The sequence below is a fragment of the Delphinus delphis genome, chromosome 12 (genome assembly GCF_949987515.2).
Source record: "Delphinus delphis chromosome 12, mDelDel1.2, whole genome shotgun sequence".
Taxonomy (NCBI): domain Eukaryota; kingdom Metazoa; phylum Chordata; class Mammalia; order Artiodactyla; family Delphinidae; genus Delphinus; species Delphinus delphis.
The window spans coordinates 83,468,054-83,489,969 of record NC_082694.2 but is presented as its reverse complement, the minus strand read 5'-3'; the positions used below and the strand labels follow the sequence as shown (position 1 = coordinate 83,489,969).

At 38.0% G+C, this 21,916-nt stretch overlaps 1 protein-coding gene across 3 annotated transcripts in view; it reads left to right on the top strand.

Annotated features, from left to right (window-relative positions):
- The window catches only part of CPSF3 (cleavage and polyadenylation specific factor 3), a 41,633-nt gene extending 20,682 nt beyond the window's left edge, over nucleotides 1-20,951 (top strand). For all 3 annotated transcript variants that reach the window (XM_060027119.1, XM_060027121.2, XM_060027120.1), the window contains exons 11-18: nucleotides 708-860; nucleotides 8,315-8,423; nucleotides 9,580-9,678; nucleotides 11,188-11,282; nucleotides 12,875-12,962; nucleotides 16,774-16,843; nucleotides 18,889-18,985; nucleotides 20,762-20,951. In XM_060027119.1, the coding sequence (XP_059883102.1) occupies nucleotides 708-860; nucleotides 8,315-8,423; nucleotides 9,580-9,678; nucleotides 11,188-11,282; nucleotides 12,875-12,962; nucleotides 16,774-16,843; nucleotides 18,889-18,985; nucleotides 20,762-20,863 (813 nt within the window). In that variant the 3' untranslated portion in view covers nucleotides 20,864-20,951. The remainder of the gene's footprint in view (nucleotides 1-707; nucleotides 861-8,314; nucleotides 8,424-9,579; nucleotides 9,679-11,187; nucleotides 11,283-12,874; nucleotides 12,963-16,773; nucleotides 16,844-18,888; nucleotides 18,986-20,761) is intronic.
- The last annotated feature ends 965 nt before the right edge of the window (nucleotides 20,952-21,916 follow it).

Genomic DNA, 21,916 nt, shown 5'->3' with positions numbered 1-21,916 from the left:
ATGCCTCTGCCTGGTGGAGACACTGGACAAGCTTCTGTCAGTCCAGGCAGGAAATCATCTACCAGTAGTCTATAGGTTAAGAATGATCTGTCTTGTAAAAAATAAGTTAGGAAAATGAATTAGAAAGACTGGTAGCTAATGCAGTCGTTGTAAACACCTCTCTGAAACATAGTTTCATTTGGTTCTGGAATATTTTATATGATATTACTTTAACAAATAAAGTATCAGAAGTCATTTTTTTTCACATAAAAAGCTTATTTTGTTAGTCTTATATTAAGAAACCTAAAGAAAACCGTGAGCGTTTTCTGAGATAGTAGGAGTAGCAATAGTCGCGTACAAGAACCACATGCATTTAAAGCTGGTCACCTGGTCCAGCCCATTTCTAGTGTGAGCACAGAAGCCTAGAAAAAGTACAGCTTTCATAAAGTTGTGTATCTCAATAGTGGCAAAAACTGGAACAGAAAAGAAGTTTCTTTACTCTCTCTTGAAGTAGTTCCACTTAAGGATCTTCCACTTAAGGATCTTTTAAAGCCAAGTAGAATGAAAACGTCACACAAGTTTGATTGACTGGAGATCCTTAAAAGTAGTAAAGTTTAATAACTTCAAGTATATCTCCATTTCATATAATTAACTCATTCAGATAACAGCCACCATTAATCTGAACTAAGGATGCTTCCCTATGCTCTTTTACAATTTACACTTTGTAGATTTTAGTCCACGGAGAACAAAATGAAATGGCCAGATTGAAAGCAGCCCTGATTCGAGAATATGAAGATAATGATGAAGTTCACATAGAGGTTCATAATCCTCGGAATACAGAAGCAGTGACCTTGAACTTCAGGGGGGAAAAACTAGCCAAGGTAAAACGTTATGGTTTTTAATCCTGTCCATTCCAAATAGTTCCTAGTCCCTTTAGGGAAATGTACACTTCTTAAGAATATCCAGCTTTTAATTAATCAAATAATGTGCTCAACGATGATTTCTGTCAGTTTACTCAATATGCTGTAAGACCTTGATCCTTGTGCTTTTAGGCTTTTTCTGGTTCCACTAATTTGTTTTTCACATGGAAAATTTTCAAATAAATTAGATCTTCAGTCTGATGGCTTTTAATCCACATTCCCATTTACTTATCATACCCATGTTAGAGAGTAAACAAATGTCCATTACTGTTTTGTTTTTTTCCATTACTGTTTTTCACTACATCCAATACAGTATTCTGTCTACCTCTTGGCATTCTCCCTCAGAATCTAAAAATAGACCCATATCTAAACATAATGTCTGCGGATGTGATGGAATTTATAGATTTGTCTTTTCAAGAGTTAATCATTTTTGATGATGAAATATAAGGTTTTCAGAATTTAAAAAAGAAATGGTTATGAAAAATAAACCTTACCTGGGATTTTAGAGGGATGCTATAAGAAGTCTGCATTTTTACCTCCTGTTCATCAAACATCTTTTTAAGATACCTCTAAAGGAAACTTTTTAATTATCTGTCTGAAGTTTTATTTATTTATTATTTTTTAATATTTATTTGGCTGTGTTGGGTCTTAGTTGCGGCACACAGGCTCTTTGTTGTGGCACGCGGGCTTCTCTCTAGTTGTGGTGCACAGGCTCAGTAGTTGCGGCGCACAGGATTACTTGTCCTGCAGCATGTGGGATCTTAGTTCCCCTACCAGGGATCAAACCGCGTTGTCCCCTGCATTGAAAGGCAGATTCTTAACCACAGGACCACCAGGGAAGTCCTGTCTGAAGTTTTAAATATCAAACATGTTAATGAGCAACTTTACAGAATTCTTTCAGTACATAATGAGCCAAATATGAGGAAGCTAATGGATGAATATCATTTCTTGCAGTTGAATTTGAGGAAAATTTGCAAAAATTAGGATGTGAGGCTCTTCTTGCCAAAGAAGAGCAAATGGTTGTATTTACTCCTGAATCTTACTGTTCACAAAACTTTCCAGGGGCCAGTTTAATGGAAGAGATGTTATACCTGTAGAGAAATATATTCTATAGGTATAAGAATATTTACAGTTGGGAATCTAGAACGGTACTTCCCAAACTCTACTGGTTGCAGTGTGGGGAGAAAAAGAAAGTTTTTCGGTCAATTGAGGAGAAGCCGAGTTGAACAAAATTAAGCTGAGTTTATAGCGAGACTTTGCAGAGTTTTTATTAGGCCATTGTGCATTATAAATCCTCAAGAAATACAGTATACAGCATTAAAAAAAATTTTTTTCACATCTTTATTGGAGTATAATGCTTTACAATGTTGTGTTAGTTTCTGCTGTATAACAAAGTGAATCAACTATATGTATACATATATCCCCATATCCCCTCCCTCCTGCGTCTCCCTCCCACCCTCCCTATCCCACCCCTCTAGGTGATCACAAAGCACCTAGCTGATCTCCCTGTGCTATGTGGCTGCTTCCAACTAGCTATGTATTTTACATTTGATGGTGTATCTATGTCAATGCTACCCTCTCACTTCATCCCAGCTTCCCCTTCCCCCGCCCCATTCACTCAAGTCCATTCTCTACATCTTTGTCTTTATTCCTGCCCTGGCACTAGGTTCATCAGTCCCCTTTTTTAAATGCCATATATATGCATTAGCATATGCTGTTTGTTTTTCTCTTTCTGACATACTTCACTCTGTATGACAGATTCTAGGTCCATCCACCTCACTACAAATAATTTAATTTCTTTCCTTTTTATGGCTGAGCAATATTTCATTGTATATATGTGCCACATCTTCCTTATCCATTCATCTGTCAATGGACACTTAGGTTGCTTCCATGTCCTGGCTATTGTAAATAGTGCTGCAGTGAACATTGTGGTATGTATATCTTTTTGAATTATGGTTTTCTCAGGGTACATGCCCAGTAGTGGGATTGCTGGGTCATATGGTAGTTCTATTTGTAGTTTTTTAAGGAACCTCCATACTGTTCTCCATAGTGGCTATATCAATTTACATTCCCACCAACAGTGCAGGAGGGTTCCCTTTTCTCTGCACCCTCTCCAGCATTTATTGTTTGGAGATTTTTTGATGATGGCCATTCTGACCGGTGTGAGGTGATACCTCATTGTGGTTTTGATTTGCATTTCTCTAATGATTAGGATGTTGAGCATCTTTTTTTTTTTAACATCTTTATTGGGGTATAATTGCTTTACAATGGTGTGTTAGTTTCTGCTTTATAACAAAGTGAATCAGTTATACATATACATATGTTCCCATATCTCTTCCCTCTTGCATCTCCCTCCCTCCCACCCTCCCTATCCCACCCCTCCAGGCGGTCACAAAGCACCGAGCTGATCTCCCTGTGCTGAGCTGATCTCCCTGTGCTATGCGGCTGCTTCCCACTAGCTATCTACCTTACGTTTGGTAGTGTATATATGTCCATGCCTCTCTCTCGCTTTGTCACAACTCACCCTTCCCCCTCCCCATATCCTCAAGTCCGTTCTGTAGTAGGTCTGTGTCGTTATTCCTGTCTTACTCCTAGGTTCTTCGTGACATTTTTTTTTTCTTAAATTCCATATATATGTGTTAGCATACAGTATTTGTCTTTCTCTTTCTGACTTACTTCACTCTGTATGACAGACTCTAGGTCTATCCACCTCATTACAAATAGCTTGATTTCGTTTCCTTTTATGGCTGAGTAATATTCCATTGTATATATGTGCCACATCTTCTTTATCCATTCATCCGATGATGGGCACTTAGGTTGTTTCCGTCTCTGGGCTATTGTAAATAGAGCTGCAATGAACATTTTGGTACATGACTCTTTGAATTATGGTTTTCTCAGGGTATATGCCCAGTAGTGGGATTGCTGGGTCATATGGTAGTTCTATTTGTAGTTTTTTAAGGAACCTCCATACTGTTCTCCATAGTGGCTGTACCAATTCACATTCCCACCAGCAGTGCAGGAGGGTTCCCTTTTCTCCACACCCTCTCCAGCATTTATTGTTTCTAGATTTTTTGATGATGGCCATTCTGACTGGTGTGAGATGATATCTCATTGTAGTTTTGATTTGCATATCTCTAATGATTAATGATGTTGAGCATTCTTTCATGTGTTTGTTGGCAGTCTGTATATCTTCTTTGGAGAAATGTCTATTTAGGTCTTCTGCCCATTTTTGGATTGGGTTGTTTGTTTTTGTGATATTGAGCTGCATGAAGTGCTTGTATATTTTGGAGATTAATCCTTTGTCAGTTGCTTCATTTGCAGATATTTTTCCCATTCTGAGGGTTGTCTTTTCATCTTGTTTATGGTTTCCTTTGCTGTGCAAAAGCTTTTAAGTTTCATTAGGTCCCATTTGTTTATTTTTGTTTTTGTTTCCCTTACTCTAGGAGGTAGGTCAAAAAGGATCTTGCTATGATTTATGTCATAGAGTGTTCTGCCTATGTTTTTCTCTAAGAGTTTTAAAGACCACTTTAGGTCTTTAATCCATTTTGAATTTATTTTTGTGTGTGGAGTTAGGGTGTGTTCTAATTTCATTCTTTTACATGTAGCTGCCCATTTTTCCCAGCACCACTTATTGAAGAGACTGTCTTTTCTCCGTTGTATATTCTTGCCTCCTTTGTCAAAGATAAGGCAACCATATGTGCGTGGGTTTATCTCTGGGCTTTCTATCCTGTTCCATTGATCTATATTTCTGTTTTTGTGCCAGTACCATGCTGTCTTGATTACTGTAGCTTTGTTGTATAGTCTGAAGTCAGGGAGCCTGATTCCTCCAGCTCCATTTTTCTTTCTTAAGATTGCTTTGGCTATTTGGGGTCTTTTGTGTTTCCATACAAATTGTAAAATTTCTTGTTCTAGTTCTGTGAAAAATGCCATTGGTAATTTGATAGGGATTGCATTGATTGAACCTGTAGATTGCTTTGGGTAATATAGTCATTTTCACAATATTGATTCTTCCAATCCAGGAGCATGGTATATCTCTCCATCTGTTTATGTTCTCTTTGATTTCTTTCATCAGTGTTTTATAGTTTTCTGAGTACAGGTCTTTTGCGTCCTTAGGTAGCTTTATTCCCAGGTATTTTATTCTTTCTGTTGTGATGGTAAATGGGATTGTTTCCTTTTCTCTTTATGATCTTTTGTTGTTAGTGTATAGGAATGCAAGAGATTTCTGTGCATTAATTTTGTATCCTGCCACCTTACCAAATTCCTTGATTAGTTCTAGTAGTTTTCTGGTGATATCTTTAGGATTTTATATGTATAATATTGTGTCTTCGGCAAACAGTGACAGTTTTACTTCTTCTTTTCCAATTTGGATTCCTTTTATTTCTTTTTCTTCTCTAATTGCTGTGGCTAGGACAATACTATGTTGAATAATAGTGGTGAGAGTGGACATCCTTGTCTTGTTCCTGATCTAGAGGAAATGTTTTCAGTTTTTCACCATTGAGAATGATATTTGCGTGAGTTTGTCATATATGACTTATTATGTTGAGGTAGGTTCCCTGTTTGCCCACTTTCTGGAGATTTTTTACCATAAATGGGTGTTGAATTTTGTCAAAAGCTTTTTCTGCATCTGTTGAGATGATCATATGGTTTTTCTCCTTCAATTTGTTAATATGGTGTATCACAGTGATTGTTTTGCATATATTGAAGAATCCTTGCATCCCTGGGATAAATCCCACTTGATCATGGTGTATGATGCTTTTAGTGTGTTGTTGGATTCTATTTGCTAGTATTTTGTTGAGGATTTTTGTGTCTATGTTCATCAGTGATATTGGCCTGTAATTTTCTTTTTTTGTGATATGTTTGTCTGGTTTTGGTACCAGGGTGATAGTGGCCTCTCAGAATGAGTTTGGGAGTGTTCCTCCCTCCACAATTTTTTGGAAGAGTTTGAGAAGGATAGGTATTAACTCTTGTCTAAATGTTTGATAGAATTCACCTGTGAAGCCATCTGGTCCTGCACCTTTTTTTGTTGGAAGATTTTAAATTACAGTTTCAATTTCATTACCTGTGACTGGTCTATTTATATTTTCTAATTCTTCCTGGTTCAATCCTGGAAGGTTGTACTTTTCCAAGAATTTGTCTGTTTCTTCCAGGTTGTCCATTTTATTGGCCTATAGTTGCTTGTAGTAGTCTCTTATGATCTTTTATATTTCTGCAGTGTCAGTTGTAATCTCTCCTTTTTCATTTCTAATTTTATTGATTTGCATCCTCTCCCTATTTTTCTTTTTTTTTAAAATATATTTTTTATTTATTTATGTGTTTATTTTTGGCTGTGTTGGGTCTTCGTTTCTGTGCGAGAGCTTTCTCCAGTTGCCGCGAGCGGGGGCCACTCTTCATCGCGGTGCGCAGGCCTCTCACTATCACGGCCTCTCTTGTTGCGGAGCACAGGCTCCAGACGCGCAAGCTCAGTAGTTGTGGCTCACGGGCCCAGTTGCTCCGCGGCATGTGGGATCTTCCCAGACCAGGGCTCGAACCTGTGTCCCCTGCATTGGCAGGCAGATTCTCAACCACTGCACCACCAGGGAAGCCCTCCCTATTTTTCTTGATGAGTCTAGCTAAAGGTTTATCATTTTGTTTATGAAAGAACCAGCTATTAGTTTTATTGATCTTGGCTATTGTTTTCTTTGTTTCTATTTAATTTATTTTTGCTCTGATCTTTATGATTTCTTTCCTTCTGCTAACTTTGGGTTTTCTGTGTCTAGTTTCTTTAGGTGTAAGGTTAGATTGTTTATTTGAGATTTTTCTTGTTTCTTGAAGTGAGCCTGAATTGCTATGAACTTCCCTCTTAGAACTTCTTTTGCTGTAAAAAAAATTTTTTTGACTCTAGAACTGAAAACACACTTTAGGTATATGTGTCATTTTTATATTTAACTTTATACAGGCATAGAGAAACTGTTGTCAATATCTGTTTCCCCAAATGTAGCTTTGTATTAGGGTGTTGTTCTGTTATTTTAGCCATATTTTTATTTAAAATCATTAGCTATAGTTATTTTTTTTCCACAAGTGTAATAACCTTGCTTCGGGAGAAGTCAGATTTATTAAGGCAGCCATCCTCAGGCATGTAAAACAGAAACTAAGAAGGAGGTAAAGAAATCAGATCCACAAAAACTATCAAAAAACCCATGCAGTTTACCATCGAGAATTGTCAGGCCAGCAGTTGTGTGCCTGGTAAGAAATCAGCATGTTGGGAACTAGCACACAGCTGAATAAACAAAGAAACCGAGGCTGGCAGCAGAGCCAGAAGAACCACTCAGTCTTGTTCTCCAAGGTACTTGGTTCTCCCGGCAGACACCTCATCAGCATCCGGGATGTCACTGCACTGAAATCAGCCTCCTTAAGTCACCAGCATTTAAGGAGAAAAAAACGCCGACAAACCATGTGAAACAGAGCTAGGTCCCATTATAGTTACAAGAGCAAATGTTACCACTGCCTCACCGCCATCTGCCCTTAACTGATGAAAGGTAAACAAATACGAAATATAAGGTCTTTGTCCCCTTTGAGTTCATTTCTTTGTAGCTGAGAAAAGTTATATTTAAGAATGTTGGATTTCATGTTTGTAAGGGTTTTGTTTGTTTGTTTGGTGTTATTGTTAGTTTCTGAACAGTCAGTCAGTGCTCTCTTCTCTTAAAAAATGCTCCCCCTCAGTTGCATGAGCTCATCCATACCTGTCTTTACAGACCTTTCTATTCAGAGATGCTGCTGCTTTTTGGATCTGGCATGGCCTTGCATCTTTGTATTTTGGGGCTCCTCCAGGTACAGGGTTGAGAGCCAGCCTGAGGGAGCCACGCACGTCTGGCCCTCGGTTGCTGTCCTTCCCACCATGCTGTCTCTGTTGAGAGATTTTTTTGTTTTGTTTTGTTTTGTTTTTGCGGTACGCGGGCCTCTCACTGTTGGGGCCTCTCCCGCCACGGAGCACAGACTCCGGACGCGCAAGCTCAGCGGCCATCTCACGGGCCCAGCCGCTCCGTGGCATGTGGGATCTTCCCGGACTGGGACACGAACCCGTGTCCCCTGCATCAGCAGGCGGACTCTCAACCACTGCGCCACCAGGGAAGCCCTGTTGAAAGCTTTTTTAAGCCCCAGCACCCAGTAGGTTTACTTGGTTGCTGAACTGATTGGAACTGACGGAACCTAACCATTCTTGCCAGGTCTGCCCCCGTGAGTCTTGCCTTTGGTCTCTTGGTAACCTTGTTACTGCCCTGGTCGTAGAGGTATATAACATTTTATATTTTTCATGTTCAGATTCATGGGTTGTTTTCATGGTTCAAATGGTCATGATTGAGTCCCTGAATAATTAATTTCATTTTACAAGATTCTGTTCTCTTCAAATTGTTTTGTTTTTTTTTTTTTCTTTTTAATAGGTCATGGGCTTTTTAGCAGACAAAAAACCAGAACAGGGCCAGCGGGTCTCAGGAATACTTGTTAAAAGAAACTTTAATTATCACATACTTTCTCCTTGTGACCTCTCTAGTAAGTATACTATTAAATGTCAAATGTAATTTGATTTTAGCATTTAAAGAAAATCTTCAAAAACTTCTCTTACCCTGTGGCCAAATCTTAAGTAACAGCCAAATAACGAAGTATAAATAGTTGAAACTTAATAATCTAGTTATAGCTTCATTTGAAAAAAAATCTTCCTTGAACTATTACAATATTTAAATAACATTTTCTTAATTGGAAACATAAGTTCCCCTGTAAGACAGATTGACTACTGCCTTCTGAAGCCTGTCTTCTACCTTTCTCCGTGGAATACTGCTACTTTTATTTCCTGAAGTAATTGTGGACTCCCCACACAGGCTTTTTTGGTTTTTATGACCTGTAGTGTTAAGTTGCTTGCTGAGCCTGTGTTTTATGCACGTGTAAATGCTAAGCTGTCATTACTTTTGCAGTAACTACGATATTATCTTCAAGTAAATAACTGTGCTCAATTTTATTTATATGGCACTAATAAATTAAAAGTGCTTTATCAAGGAATAAGAAATAGCAGCAGTGTTTAGGTGTTCAACTGTGAGATAAGCCAACTGTCAGCTTTCAGACTATCACACAGTAGAATATAACTTGTTCCATTAACAGTTGTCGAGGTCTTACTGTATGCCAGGCATTGTGCTAAGTGCTGGAGGACTAGAGAGGTACTAAGAAGCACAGTCCCAGCCCTTGAGAAACTGTCTGTTGAGAGAAACCATCCTGTGAAGAGCTAATCACAGTATTGACCCGGGACATACAGAAGTGCAAGATAACATGTAAGGAGAGAATGGGCCTAGAAGGGTTGGGAAAAGCATTGCATACCAGGTAGCTCTCTTGCCAGGTGGTGAAGGTTAGCTAACCAGAAGAGATGGCAGAGGACAGCTGGCTTACTGGCTTGGAGATGTTAGGGACCAGATGTGTCTTGGAGAATGAGAGTGCCTTCTTATGGCTGAAGTACAAGCTAACTGTTGGCCAGGGTGGGCGGGGGGGGAGGAGTGTAGGATGGGAACCAACTGTGGAGCACTTTGTTAGCTTGACAAGCATGTTCTCACATACTTTCCTTTTACTTCTCTTCTCTTGACTCCTGGTATGTGTTTGCAAATTGTATTTTGTGAGACTAGTGTTGTTTCCTAAAGTATATTTATTCTAATTTCCTCTCCAGATTATACTGACTTGGCCATGAGCACTGTAAAGCAGACCCAAGCCATTCCATATACTGGTCCTTTTAATTTGCTTTATTACCAGCTACAGAAATTGACAGGTGTGTATATTTATTGACATTCACTTAACTGTTTTCTAGTTTTGAGTAAGATAATTATATATCTAGGAAAGGATGTTAATTTTGGTATTTGTGTCAGAATTGCACAAATTTTCTTTGTACTTTACTTGGTCATGTTATTACCACCTCCAGGTGAAAATTTTGGATATACACTGATAAACAATTTTTAAATCTCATAATACCTTATTATGATCCACTTAAAATTCTAAAATTGTCAGTAGTCTTTGCTTCTTGTGTTTAAAATCTACTTTAACTACTATACCTAGAATTTATCATAATTTCTTTTCTTTGTTCAGTGAAAATAATTTTTCTGGTTCCATCAGTACAAACCCTTACAGCACGTTATATAAGAGTGCATGACCACTGGCCAAAGGCCAGTAAAAAGTAAACCTATTCTGTTTCTATATTAGACCATTTTGAATTAGAGATTTTTGTGTATTAACATCATGAGAGGTGAAGAGTTAAGTTAAAAGGCGTGGGCTCTCTCTGATAAGCAAGAACACTTCAGATCACAAAGTTACGCTTTCTATGATTATGCTGTTTGTAATTCATACAGTGAAGTACTGCCATAAAATAAAACAGTAGAATGTATCTTTTTTTACTTCAGAACCCCATGTTAGAATTATAGGTTATAACACAGGAAGTTAATAAAATACATCTGAATTAATCCTTAACTAAGAAGTTACTACTGGGAAGACCAGAAAAGCCTTGTCTTAGACAACGGAATTTCCTTGTAGAACCTTTAAACTTATGAAGACAGATGGTAGAAGTGATGTAGTTGATGAGGTTCGTGTTAAATTTTAAGATGCTAGTCACTAAATCCCTTGTACAAACATAGGTGTTTGACAGTCACCAAAGTTTGCAACTGATAAGATGGTTAATGTCCAAGGTAAATCCTATCTAGTTATATGAATATTTATAATACATGTTGAGATCTTTTAGTTGCTATAAGCAATTAATATAAAACTTCGCTACTTGGGCTTCCCTGGTGGCGCAGTGGTTGAGAGTACACCTGCCGATGCAGGGGACATGGGTTCGTGCCCCGGTCCGGGAAGATCCCACATGCCGCGGAGCCTGCGCGTCTGTAGCCTGTGCTCCGCAACGGGAGAGGCCACAACAGAGAGAGGCCCACGTACCGCAAAAAAAAAAAAACTTTGCTACTTAAAATCTGCCTATACACAAGTTATTAAATTTTTTTCATTGTGTATCACCTTATTTCAGCTGTCTCTATAAACAAATGAATAATTATACTCTAGAAGATTATTTTAAAAATTTTTTTATTCTGGCTTTCTCAAAAAATTTTTATTTATATACAATTTTGAAAGGTTACTTTCCATTTACAGTTATCACAAAATATTGGCTGTATTCCCTGTGTTGTACACTACATCCTTGAGCCTGTCTTACACCCAGTAGTCTGTACCTCCCACTCCCCACCCTTATATTGCCACCCCCAAAAAAACTTATATACATCTTACAACTTCTTTTTTTCAGGTGATGTAGAAGAATTAGAAATTCAAGAAAAACCTGCTTTGAAAGTGTTCAAAAATATTACTGTAATACAGGAACCAGGAATGGTGGTATTAGAAGTAAGATCATTTACCTAAACAAGAAGGGGAAAAAGGTTTTGAGTTCACATGTAAATGTAGAGAAAATTGGGTTCTTCCCAGTCAGGAAAAAAATTGTTGGAAAATATATATGTGTATATTTTTCTTTCTAAGATCAACATTAAATATAACATAACTAAGCATTTTCTATATAGTTACAGTAGCATGGAAACTAATAATAAATTAAGACAATATTTAGTATGTGAAATGAGCAGAGGTCTCTCATCTGAGTGAGTCTTAACAGATTTTGTGGTACCACAGGTGTCTTCCGTTATATCAAAAGGTCTTAAAATTATCAAGATAAAAATATAATTCTGTTACTTTAAAGCAAACAAACTTGTCATGCAACACTTCTTAAGAGAGTGGAATGCTGAAGATTCAAATAAGCAACATTAAAATGACCCAAATCCACAAAGGCTAGAAATCATTAATTTAGGTAAATGTGGTTGCCACTGTTAGAATTTTAAATCCATACTGGTACAATTTAGAACCCAGACACCAAATGACTTTGATGGTTGATTTTAATAGATTAGCATCCGTTAAGTTTAAAGAAGGACTTTCAAAGTGAATCCTGGAACTGAGTGATACAGGGAGATACTTTGTTGCTCTGCCTCAAGGTTGAATGTAAATTTCCCAGCTATATGGTCAACTATTCTGTCATACATATTATTTTTTAAAACAGAAAAAGATCTGTCAGCTCTGGTTCCACTGCAGTTCACTGATTTAAGTCTGAATTTGATTTATAAGGCTAAAGGTAACTGGAGAAATTATCAAGAGGAATAGTTATCTATAACATGAAGTTACATACAATAATATATGAAGTGTTATCTGAGAAAGGGGAAAGGTTGTTAGAGACATTAGTTTGGTTCTTGCTACCAAATAGTATTAGAGAATGCATTTTTTATTCCCTAGAATTAACAGATCAAAGAAGATCTTAGAGGAAGTTTTTCAGGTGACTCGTGTTGCTCGTAAAAGTACTCTTTGGAGAGAGAATTAAAAGAAGGGGGTTACTCATTCCTGAAGTAATTCATCTGGTCTCACCCTAACCTGGTGGACATGGAAAACTTTCTTAGAGCAGCGGGCACATGGCACAGTGTCAGGGGATCTTAGGCTTTATGTGAGAAACAAAAGTAAAACTTTAAAAATATTACTGTCTGTGCTACTAAAATATAGTGACTAGGAATTTGAGTTTGAGTCACAGAACCAGCAATTAATTACTGCTTCTGTTATCTTGCGTAAGTTACTTTTGAGTCAGTTTACTCCTTTATGATGAAGATGTGAGAGTTAAATGAGATAATGCATATAAGACACTTGCCACAAAGGACATGCTCCGTACATTTTAGTGTTGTTTAAAAAAAAAAAATTAGAGAATTCCAGCATTACTAATTAATTTCAGTAAACAAAGGGTTTACTGAAATTAATTAGTAATGCTAATCAATTTGAGAAAACAGTTGATTTCAGTGAAATGCTAGAAGCAATAATCCCACACGTATAGTCTGTGGATGGGTGGTAGTGATTGCAGTTTTGGGGGTTGGCTGGGTTGTACCTCCCTAATTCTGCCTCTTGCTTTTCAGTGGCTGGCAAACCCTTCCAATGATATGTATGCAGATACAGTAACAACCGTGATATTAGAAGTCCAGTCAAACCCGAAAATAAGGAAAGGTACAGAATTACTTCATTTTTATCACTTCTTTCATTTCTCCCATGGTTCTTTGACATAAAAAGCAGAAAACAAGAGTCCTAAAGAACTTAAAATATCCTGATTTTTTCATCCCTGTAACTTTTAAGATATGATACATGCATAACAATGTGTATTACTAATATTTTACTCTTTGTCCTGAGTCTTCGTTCATGCTATAAAAACGTGGCTGCAGTTAACACGAAGATAAGAATCTCTTAGTAACGGTCCTCTTAGAAACAATTTAATCAGAAATTCCAAAATATTGCTGAATTGAGCCAGAATGTCTAATAGGAAAATATGCTGCTATATTTGTGTTGAATAAAACTTGTTGAATAGAATGGAATTTCCACATGGGACAATTTTGCAGTAACTTTCTTCCCTTTTCTAAGAAGCAATTTTCAATCAAAGAAAACACCAATGAAAATATTTTTGTGTCATTTCTTTATAGTTTGATTTTGTTTTATACATAATTCAGTGTAACACATTACGGTGCACATATACGGTAGCCCTTTGTGTTCCTGTGGGAAGAAGCCACCCTTGAAGTATTCCAGGAAGCCTCACATGGCAACAGGTCTCTGATAGAATATTTTTGTTTCTTAAAATTTTTTTTATAAGTAAGCAAATAGTTAGTTCTTTGATTTCAGGAGAAAGAAAGCTTGGGTAACCACTTCATAATCCATCTGCTTGTAATTGGTCACATCTATAACATGAAACTAATAAATGCCTAGACAAATCTAAATTATTCATCTAAGTTACTGGTAAGTTTTTGAATTTGAATAATAGTCATTGTAAAATTACAATTTGGACACTATTTGATCATTTTAGTTGAATTAATTCGTGGGTCATGGATGCCCCTGTGTGCCTGTAACATAAGAGATGGAGCTGTGCATTCATACCAGCCACAGAAGAACGCCACACCTTGGATTCTCACATGATGTTCAGTCTCACAGTCTTCGCCCGGGGGTACAAGTACATTCATGCCAGAACAGTTTTAAAGGCAGTTGTCGGTTTTCTGTTATTATTTTACATTTTTCATATCTTAGTTGGTAAAAATATAAAAATGGGGGGGCTAGATGGGAAAGAGGACCTTTTACCAAGGTCATAACTAATTCGTGGTGCAAAGTTAGGAGCAGCGAAGTGGGGGACAGGATTAAGTGCAGAGACCAGGAGTGAGAGATCAAGGCTGGAGCACATGAGCCGGCCCACCTCCCCACGCTGACACCCAGCTCTCCAAGAGCATGGCCCCTTCGCTTCGTAGCATGGCCTCGGTCACTTGGAATCGAACGCTTCTGAACTGAATTGTGTTTTAACCTCCAAGGTTGCTTTCTGTTCATTAAATTCTGATAACTCTTTTGTAAAATGAAGTCAGATATTTATACTTTACTGAAAAATGAAATCTCTATGCAAAAATGACACTTTTCCAAGGCCAGTTAGGATGTTGTGTGGTCTTCGGGGATGTTAAGTACCTGAGCTCCTCTAAGCCCATTTCCGCACTGGGTGGCAGAAGAGGGGACCCAGCGCGTGTTGGTGTGAGATTGTCAGCTATGTTGTCAGGATGTCATCTGCTGTTCCAATGAAGACTCCACCTAATGATTGTGCTGAAAAACCGAAAAGGTGCTGTGGTTTAACAGATAATCACCAAATATTTAATGTCTGTTGTACAGGAAGGAATACATGAGCTATCGTTGCTTGGTTTGACTTTATCTTGGGTATTTCTCTTAGCGCTCTGGTCCAAAGTGAAAATACACCTTTACTCTGATCTGCATTAGTGGAACTAAAAATAATCATCCTGCTATTAGTGATCCATCTTAAACTAATTATAAAAACATTTGTTCAGTTAAGCCTCTGGGCATTTCGGAAGAGGTTCATTGCTGAGAAGTCAGAACAGGCATTTTCCATGAGTGACTGTAAAAGCTAACTGGCTGCCTCATATTGCCTGGTTTCTCCCCACTTTGTGGCGTATCGAGAGTGGGATTTTATACTCTTCTGGGTAATGAGGTGCTTCCTTCTTTTCTTTTTTTTTTTTTTTTTTTTTTTTTTGCGGTACGCGGGCCTCTCACTGTTGTGGCCTCTCCCGTTGCGGAGCACAGGCTCCGGACGCGCAGGCTCGGCGGCCATGGCTCATGGGCCCAGCCACTCCGCGGCATGTGGGACCTTCCCGGACCGGGGCACAAACGAACCCGTGTCCCCTGCATCGGCAGGCGGACTCTCTACCACTGCGCCACCAGGGAAGCCCTGGAGAATTTCTTTTAATAGACAATTTCATAGCTTAGATGTTTGCTTTTTAATAATGTGTTTTATGAGATTGTTTTTACATGTCAGCTAAGTGCTTAATACTTAACAGAATTGATTATAATTAAAGTATAAAAGTTTTATTATATAGTTTTCTTGGCTGGCATTTAGTTACTTGTATATTCAATTAAAACCGATGAATTTAAAATTAAAGTGACTATGGTCTGAACTATAGAACAATTTAGGAGAAATGACAACTTGGCTCTTTTCCACATAGAGTAGATTCATCACAGTCAACTTGAGAACATACACATTACTCCAAAAAGTAACTTTGTGTATCTTTTAGCTATAATTCCCCACACTCCCCACTCTCCCCAACTCAAGGCAACCACTAACCTACTTCTGTCTCTCTGGATTTACCTCTTCTGGACATCTCATATAAATGGAATCCTACAAAAGGTAGTCTTTTGCGTCTGGTTTCTTTGACTTAGCATAATGTTTTCAAGGTTCATCCATGTCTTTCATAAACAACCTCTCCTGGCCATGTGTTGTGATCTTATTGACACTCTAAGGTTAAAACCTGAAACTATGACGTTTGAATTTACTAATGAACAGCCGGTGAGCTTTTCATGCCCGGGGGATTGTAAAAATATAGAATTGTGTGGCTGAATTCAACTACATAAACAACGAGCATAAAGACTTTAAAAAAAAAAAAAGTTAATCCATGTCATAGCATGAATCAGTACTTCATTCCTTTTTATGGCCAAATAATCTCCCATTGTGTAGATATAGCACATTTGGTTTATCCATTCATTTGATGATGAACATTTGGATTGTTTCTACTGTTTGGCTATTGTGAATAATCTTGCTATAAACCTTCATGTACAAGTTTCTGTACAGACATGTTTTCATTTCTCTTGGGTCTATGGAGTAAAATTATTGGGTCGTATGTTAACTCACTGTTTAACTTTTTGAGAAACTACCAGTTAATTCACTGTTTTGTTGCTGGTGATGAACTGGGAGGTACTTAGTGATATTCCCCAGGCAATATTGAAACTTCAGATCAAGTATGGCTCATCTTCCTGAACTGTCAGATTACTTTGTTTTAGGGGAAAAGCTAAGTAATCTAACTGGCAAGTTATTTTAAATATTTTATTAAAACTACTGTAAGTGCATTATATGTAGTAGAATTGCTAAATTTACTTAATATTTTAGATAAAACAAAAACTTCAGAGGTCTCTGAGGATGGATGTGCTCCTAGACCTCTTGGAGTTCTAATTTCACTTACTTCTGCTCATAAATATGGAAAAGACGGAGAAACATTGGAAATAAATTTTTAAATAATCTTAAATGCACTTGTGGTTCCTTAACAAGAACATGAAATAAAGTGATGAAAATATCAATTTGCCTCAGCAGGTAGATGCTCTGTATACATTTGTCACTTGAAGGATTTGACAATTAACCACTTTGGTTTCTCAGCAGCTACATTCTAATTATTGATTTGGAAATTATTCTAAACAGGAATTTGGAAATTGAACTCTCTGTTGCTTTTCTCCCCAGGTGCAGTACAGAAGGTTTCTAAAAAATTAGAAATGCACGTTTATAGCAAGAGGTTGGAGATCATGCTCCAGTAAGTGTTGCATACGTTACCGCTCAACAGGGTGCCGGGGGTGGGGTCAGACAAGGTCACTTAACTGGTCTGGGTGCCTCTGCTTCTATCAGTGAAGCAGTTTGAACCACTTCCTTCTAGCTACACACTCTAGCCAGTTCTGAGAGCATGTGACCTGCTTGGTCAGCCACTTCCCTGTGAAATACGTTTCACTTAATATAGAGCCTCAGGATGCTTTCCCGTGGCTGGAGTAGCTGAATAAAGCACTGTTATCAAGGACATGTGCTAAAATCTTAACCTAGTGTTACTATACCTTTAAGAATTATTATACGTACTTACTTCCCCTTAAATGTGAATTCCACGTTAAGAATGTTTTTTTAGACTCTTCCCAGTAAATCTGTAAACTATGAATTACCTTTAAACTCATTTTTCTTACATGCCAAATATTAGGTCTTTCCCCTTTCCTCCAGTACGTGTTAAGCCTGATTTCAGAATGGTTTTTTCCAAATAAAATAATCATATAAAACTGTTTCTTGGGACTTCCCTGGTGGCACAGTGGTTAAGAATACGCCTGCCAATGCAGGGGACATGGGTTCGAGCCCTGGTCCAGGAAGATTCCCCTTGCCGAGGAGCAACTAAGCCCATGTGCCACAACTATTGAAGCCCAGGCGCCTAGAGCCCGTGCTCTTCAACAAGAGAAGCCACTGCAATGAGAAGCCCGTGCGCCGCAATGAAGAGTAGCCCCTGCTCGCCGCAACTAGAGAAAGCCCGCATGCAGCAACGAAGACCCAACGCAGCCAAAAACAAATGATAAATAAATTTATTTTTTTAAAAAACTTTCTTAGTGGACAACTACAACTTAAGCTTATGTATTGTACCCCAAAAAGGAAAAATAAAAAGATTGAATTGAGTTTTATAATTTCAGCATCTAGCACAGTGCCTTGAACATATAGCAGATCTCTCAAATACTTGTTGAATAAATGCTTCCATTTTTTAATTTTTAATTTTTTATTTATTTTTGGCTGCATCGGGTCTTTGTTGCTGCATGCAGGCTTTTCTCTAGTTGCAGCAAGTGGGGGCTACTCTTCGTTGCAGCATGCAGGCTTCTCTTTGCGGTGGTTTCTCTTGTTGTGGAGCACGGGCTCTAGGCGCGTGTGCCTCAGTAGTTGTGGTGTGCGGGCTCTAGAGCACAGGCTCAGTAGTTGTGGCTCGTGGGCTCTAGAGCACAGGCTCAATAATTGTGGTGCACGGGCTTAGTTGCTCCGCGGCATGTGGGATCTTCCCAGACCAGGGTTTGAACCCGCGTCCCCTGCATTGGCAGAAGGATTCTTTTTTTTTTTTTTTTTGGCAGGCGGATTCTGAATCACTGCACCACCAGGGAAGTCCCAGTGCTTCTGTTTTGAAATTGAAAGTTCCTTAACTAGACGTTTTGAGGTGCTCTGCATGTTTGGAGATTTTTATGTTAACACTTCTGTTCCTTCCTTTCCTCAAAATTCCACACTGATAATCTTTTAAAGCAGCCGTTTCGTGGGTTTTAAAAAATGAATGCTAGGCTTTAAATGGTGACTTTGCCTACAGAAGCCGTCACACATCTTCAGAAGTGTTCTTGGTGTTGTCATTTTGATTTTAAAAAGCATCCCTGTCATACAAACTAAAAAGCAGGCACCGGTGCAGGAGCGCTGATTTCCATTGCTGGTAAAAAGGCAGCGGGTTCTGTGTTGGTTGGTTTCCAACCCTGTGGCTATAGCAGTCCCAGGTCTGGGTGAAAAGGGCTCCTTACCAAAATTAATATAGGTTAAGATAATGTATATAAAGTGCCTAGTGCAATGCCTGCTGAATGGAGCATTCTTAATGAACGATAGCTGTGTATTTCACCTGTATTATAAAATGAACAAAGTATGTGAAAATAAATAATTAAGAAGTACATCTCAGGGGTAGATACAGTCAGTATTCTACTTCAGAACTAGGGCCTATCTTCAATATTATTTCTCCCCAAATATATAAAATTGTACTTTATATATTTGTAAAGCATTTTCCACTAATACTGCATCTTTGTTTATCTTAAGGGACATATTTGGAGAAGACTGTGTTAGTGTAAAAGATGGTTCTATCCTTAGCGTCACAGTGGACGGAAAAACTGCTAACATAAACTTGGAGACACGGGTATGTAGCTGTTCATTCCTACATTTTAAGACACTTGGGAGATAAAGTGAAAGCAAAAATAATCTATTCTGCAGTTTACTTTTGCATTTTGGCGTTTTCTTCCAGTTTTCTTCCTACTTTTTTTTAATAGATTGTGTTTACGCTATCATATGTCAGGCTTTACATCTTTTATTTCTCTGTCATAAGCGTTTTTCCACTTGCTACATAGTACACATTTCCCTTGTCTTTATTACTCCACTGTTTTCCGTTTTCATAATGGAAAGCCTTAATCCACCTCAGCATTTCTCTACTTTGGCATCCAGTTGATTCCAGACTTTCAGAGAAGCTGCTCTTCTGTTTGCAGCAAGATGCAAGTGGCTTTTCCAAACAATAGAACTTGAGAGCGTGAGGCCCACGCCCACCACACCAGCAGACCTTTCATAATTATTTCACAAGCATAAATGAATAAGTATCATCTTCCTTGCTGGGTTGTTTTTGAAGATTACAGCAGTTCATCTACTAAACAAGTAACATGTTTGGGGTTTCTTCTATATAGTCTTTTGAGAAAACACTAGGTTTATTTTACCTCCATAGAAAAATAAGCTAAGAACATAAACAAGTAATTCACTAGAGAAGACATAGAGAGAGCCAGTAAACACGTGAAACAAATGTTCAGATCAGATCCACTAATAATTAAAGGAAATACAAATTGAAAGTATGAAATATCACTGTTTTGAGCTTATACTGGGCACAGATTAAAAACAGTGATATGACCCAGTGATGGTGAAAGAAGAGGGAAACAGTTATTTTCCAGTGCCACATAGGACAGGGAGAAGGTTGTACATTAGGTGGTGTGTTCTTTCTGCAGGGCAGTTTGGTGATCTGCATCAAAAGCCTTCAAAAAGTAAATACCTTTATCCACAATTCCACTTGCAGGATTTAACAAAGAAAATAATTAGGCAAGTGAGCAAATATATATATATACAAGGATGTCTATCTTAGTATTGATTAGCAAAACTGCAAGAGACCTAAATTTCCAAGAGTAGGATCTAATAAAATAACTGAATAAATAATGTGTATGGTGTACCCTTATACATGGAATACTATCTATACAGCCACTAGAAACGATTTATTCAGGTGCAGAGTTGTCCACCTATACATTATTGAGTGGGGAGGAGTTACAAGATAGTCAATGTGCTGAATTATCCCATTTTTGTTTTGAAGAAATACACATGTATAGCCAGAAGTCTAGAAGGTTATGCACTGAAATGTTAACAGTGATTGATCATTAGGTCATAGAATTAAGGGTATTTTTTTTCTTTCCTAAATTTTTACATGAGGGATATTTACTGTGTGATAAAAATTGTTTTAAACAGCATAGTGTTTTGTAGTTGAGGAGTAACTGGAAGATGATTAGTGAATCTAAGCCAAATTTAATACCAAATGTTGATTAGATGACCACATCCATTGCTTGCTAAGTAATTTGTGTTGCACAGACTAGATTCCTTGGAGTATTATTTACTAGATCCAAACATGGGCTTTGAAGTAAACATAGTTCACTTGACTTTCCCTTTATTCTTTTTTTTTCCAAAGTTAATCTCTAACAAAGTCATCATGCTCTCGGGAATGTCTCTGCATCCAGGTGCAGACCCACAGGTGTGCAGTGATTCTGGCTCTTAATAATCAACGCCCCTCACCCCTATGGGAAACGATTGTTCTTAAAGAGCATTAGTTTATCTTCCATATAATAATTCTAGACACTTCCATTGAAAGGCATGTCTGTGCTCTCGTTTTCAGACTGTAGAATGTGAAGAAGGAAGTGAAGATGATGAGTCCCTCCGAGAAATGGTGGAACTGGCAGCCCAGAGACTATATGAGGCCCTCACGCCAGTTCACTAATAACCTTATGTCTCTGTAGATGTTAAACTTTTTTGTAATGCTTGACTCTACTTCTGTTACTTAAAATAAAATACATTAATTTCTCTGGGGTAGCCTGTTTACTTTTGATGGCAAACGGCCTCTATTGCAGCACCTATTTGAATACTGCTGAATTACCAACTCATTGTCCATTATTCTAGCACTGCTAAATAAACTGCCGTTACTGATTCTGCTTCTGGGGTTGTATGCAGCTCCCACTGAAACCTTTAAGATCTGCTCATAGCAGCTGAAACAGAATGTATTATTGTCCGTTTTCAGGAAGGAAATGAGTGATGGTTTGAATTTTCGTATCCATTTTCTGAATTTGAATTAATAATTACATATTATCACTTAAAGTTTTAAGCCCTTTTTCTATTTCTCCCCTCCCATTATTCTTGACAAATTCCTTAATTTATATGTCTGTAAAATTGGGACTTTTGAGATTCAATAATATTTTCTTTGTATGTATACATTCAATTCAGAGATATTCAAAATATAATTTTTATGACTCAGGTTCAAGGGTTCGTCATGTGTGTTGAATCGTTTCCTGTATAACTTAATCATTAATCCATTTTCTTCCAAGTACGAGCAGTTCAGACTTGCAAGCAGCTGGACACAGGATTGTCGGGTGCCGGGTGCTGGGGGAGCAGGTCGACTGCCCAGGGCGGCTTTGGCCTCTACTTCAGTGAAAGGTCTGGCTGCTCCCTCAGCAGAGGGGGTGGGAACAAGCATGGGAAGGGGCAGCTAAAGAGCTGTTACCCTCACTGTCAAGCTAAAGCCATCGGTCAGCCACAGTCACTAATTTGCACTGACATTGCTTAGTCCTTCCCTGTGCTTTGCTGACACACTTCGGTGCCTGAATCTGAATTTTTACTTGAAACCAAATACATTTATTTCTGTAAGATACCCTACTTTGTCTTTGGCCCAAACCAAAGGCCTAAGGGTCACCTTTTATAAGTGTCATATAAGTGTGTTATGATAGATGTTAAAACATTTTTAAGTTACAAAAAAAACTACACACTTGTGATATCTTTA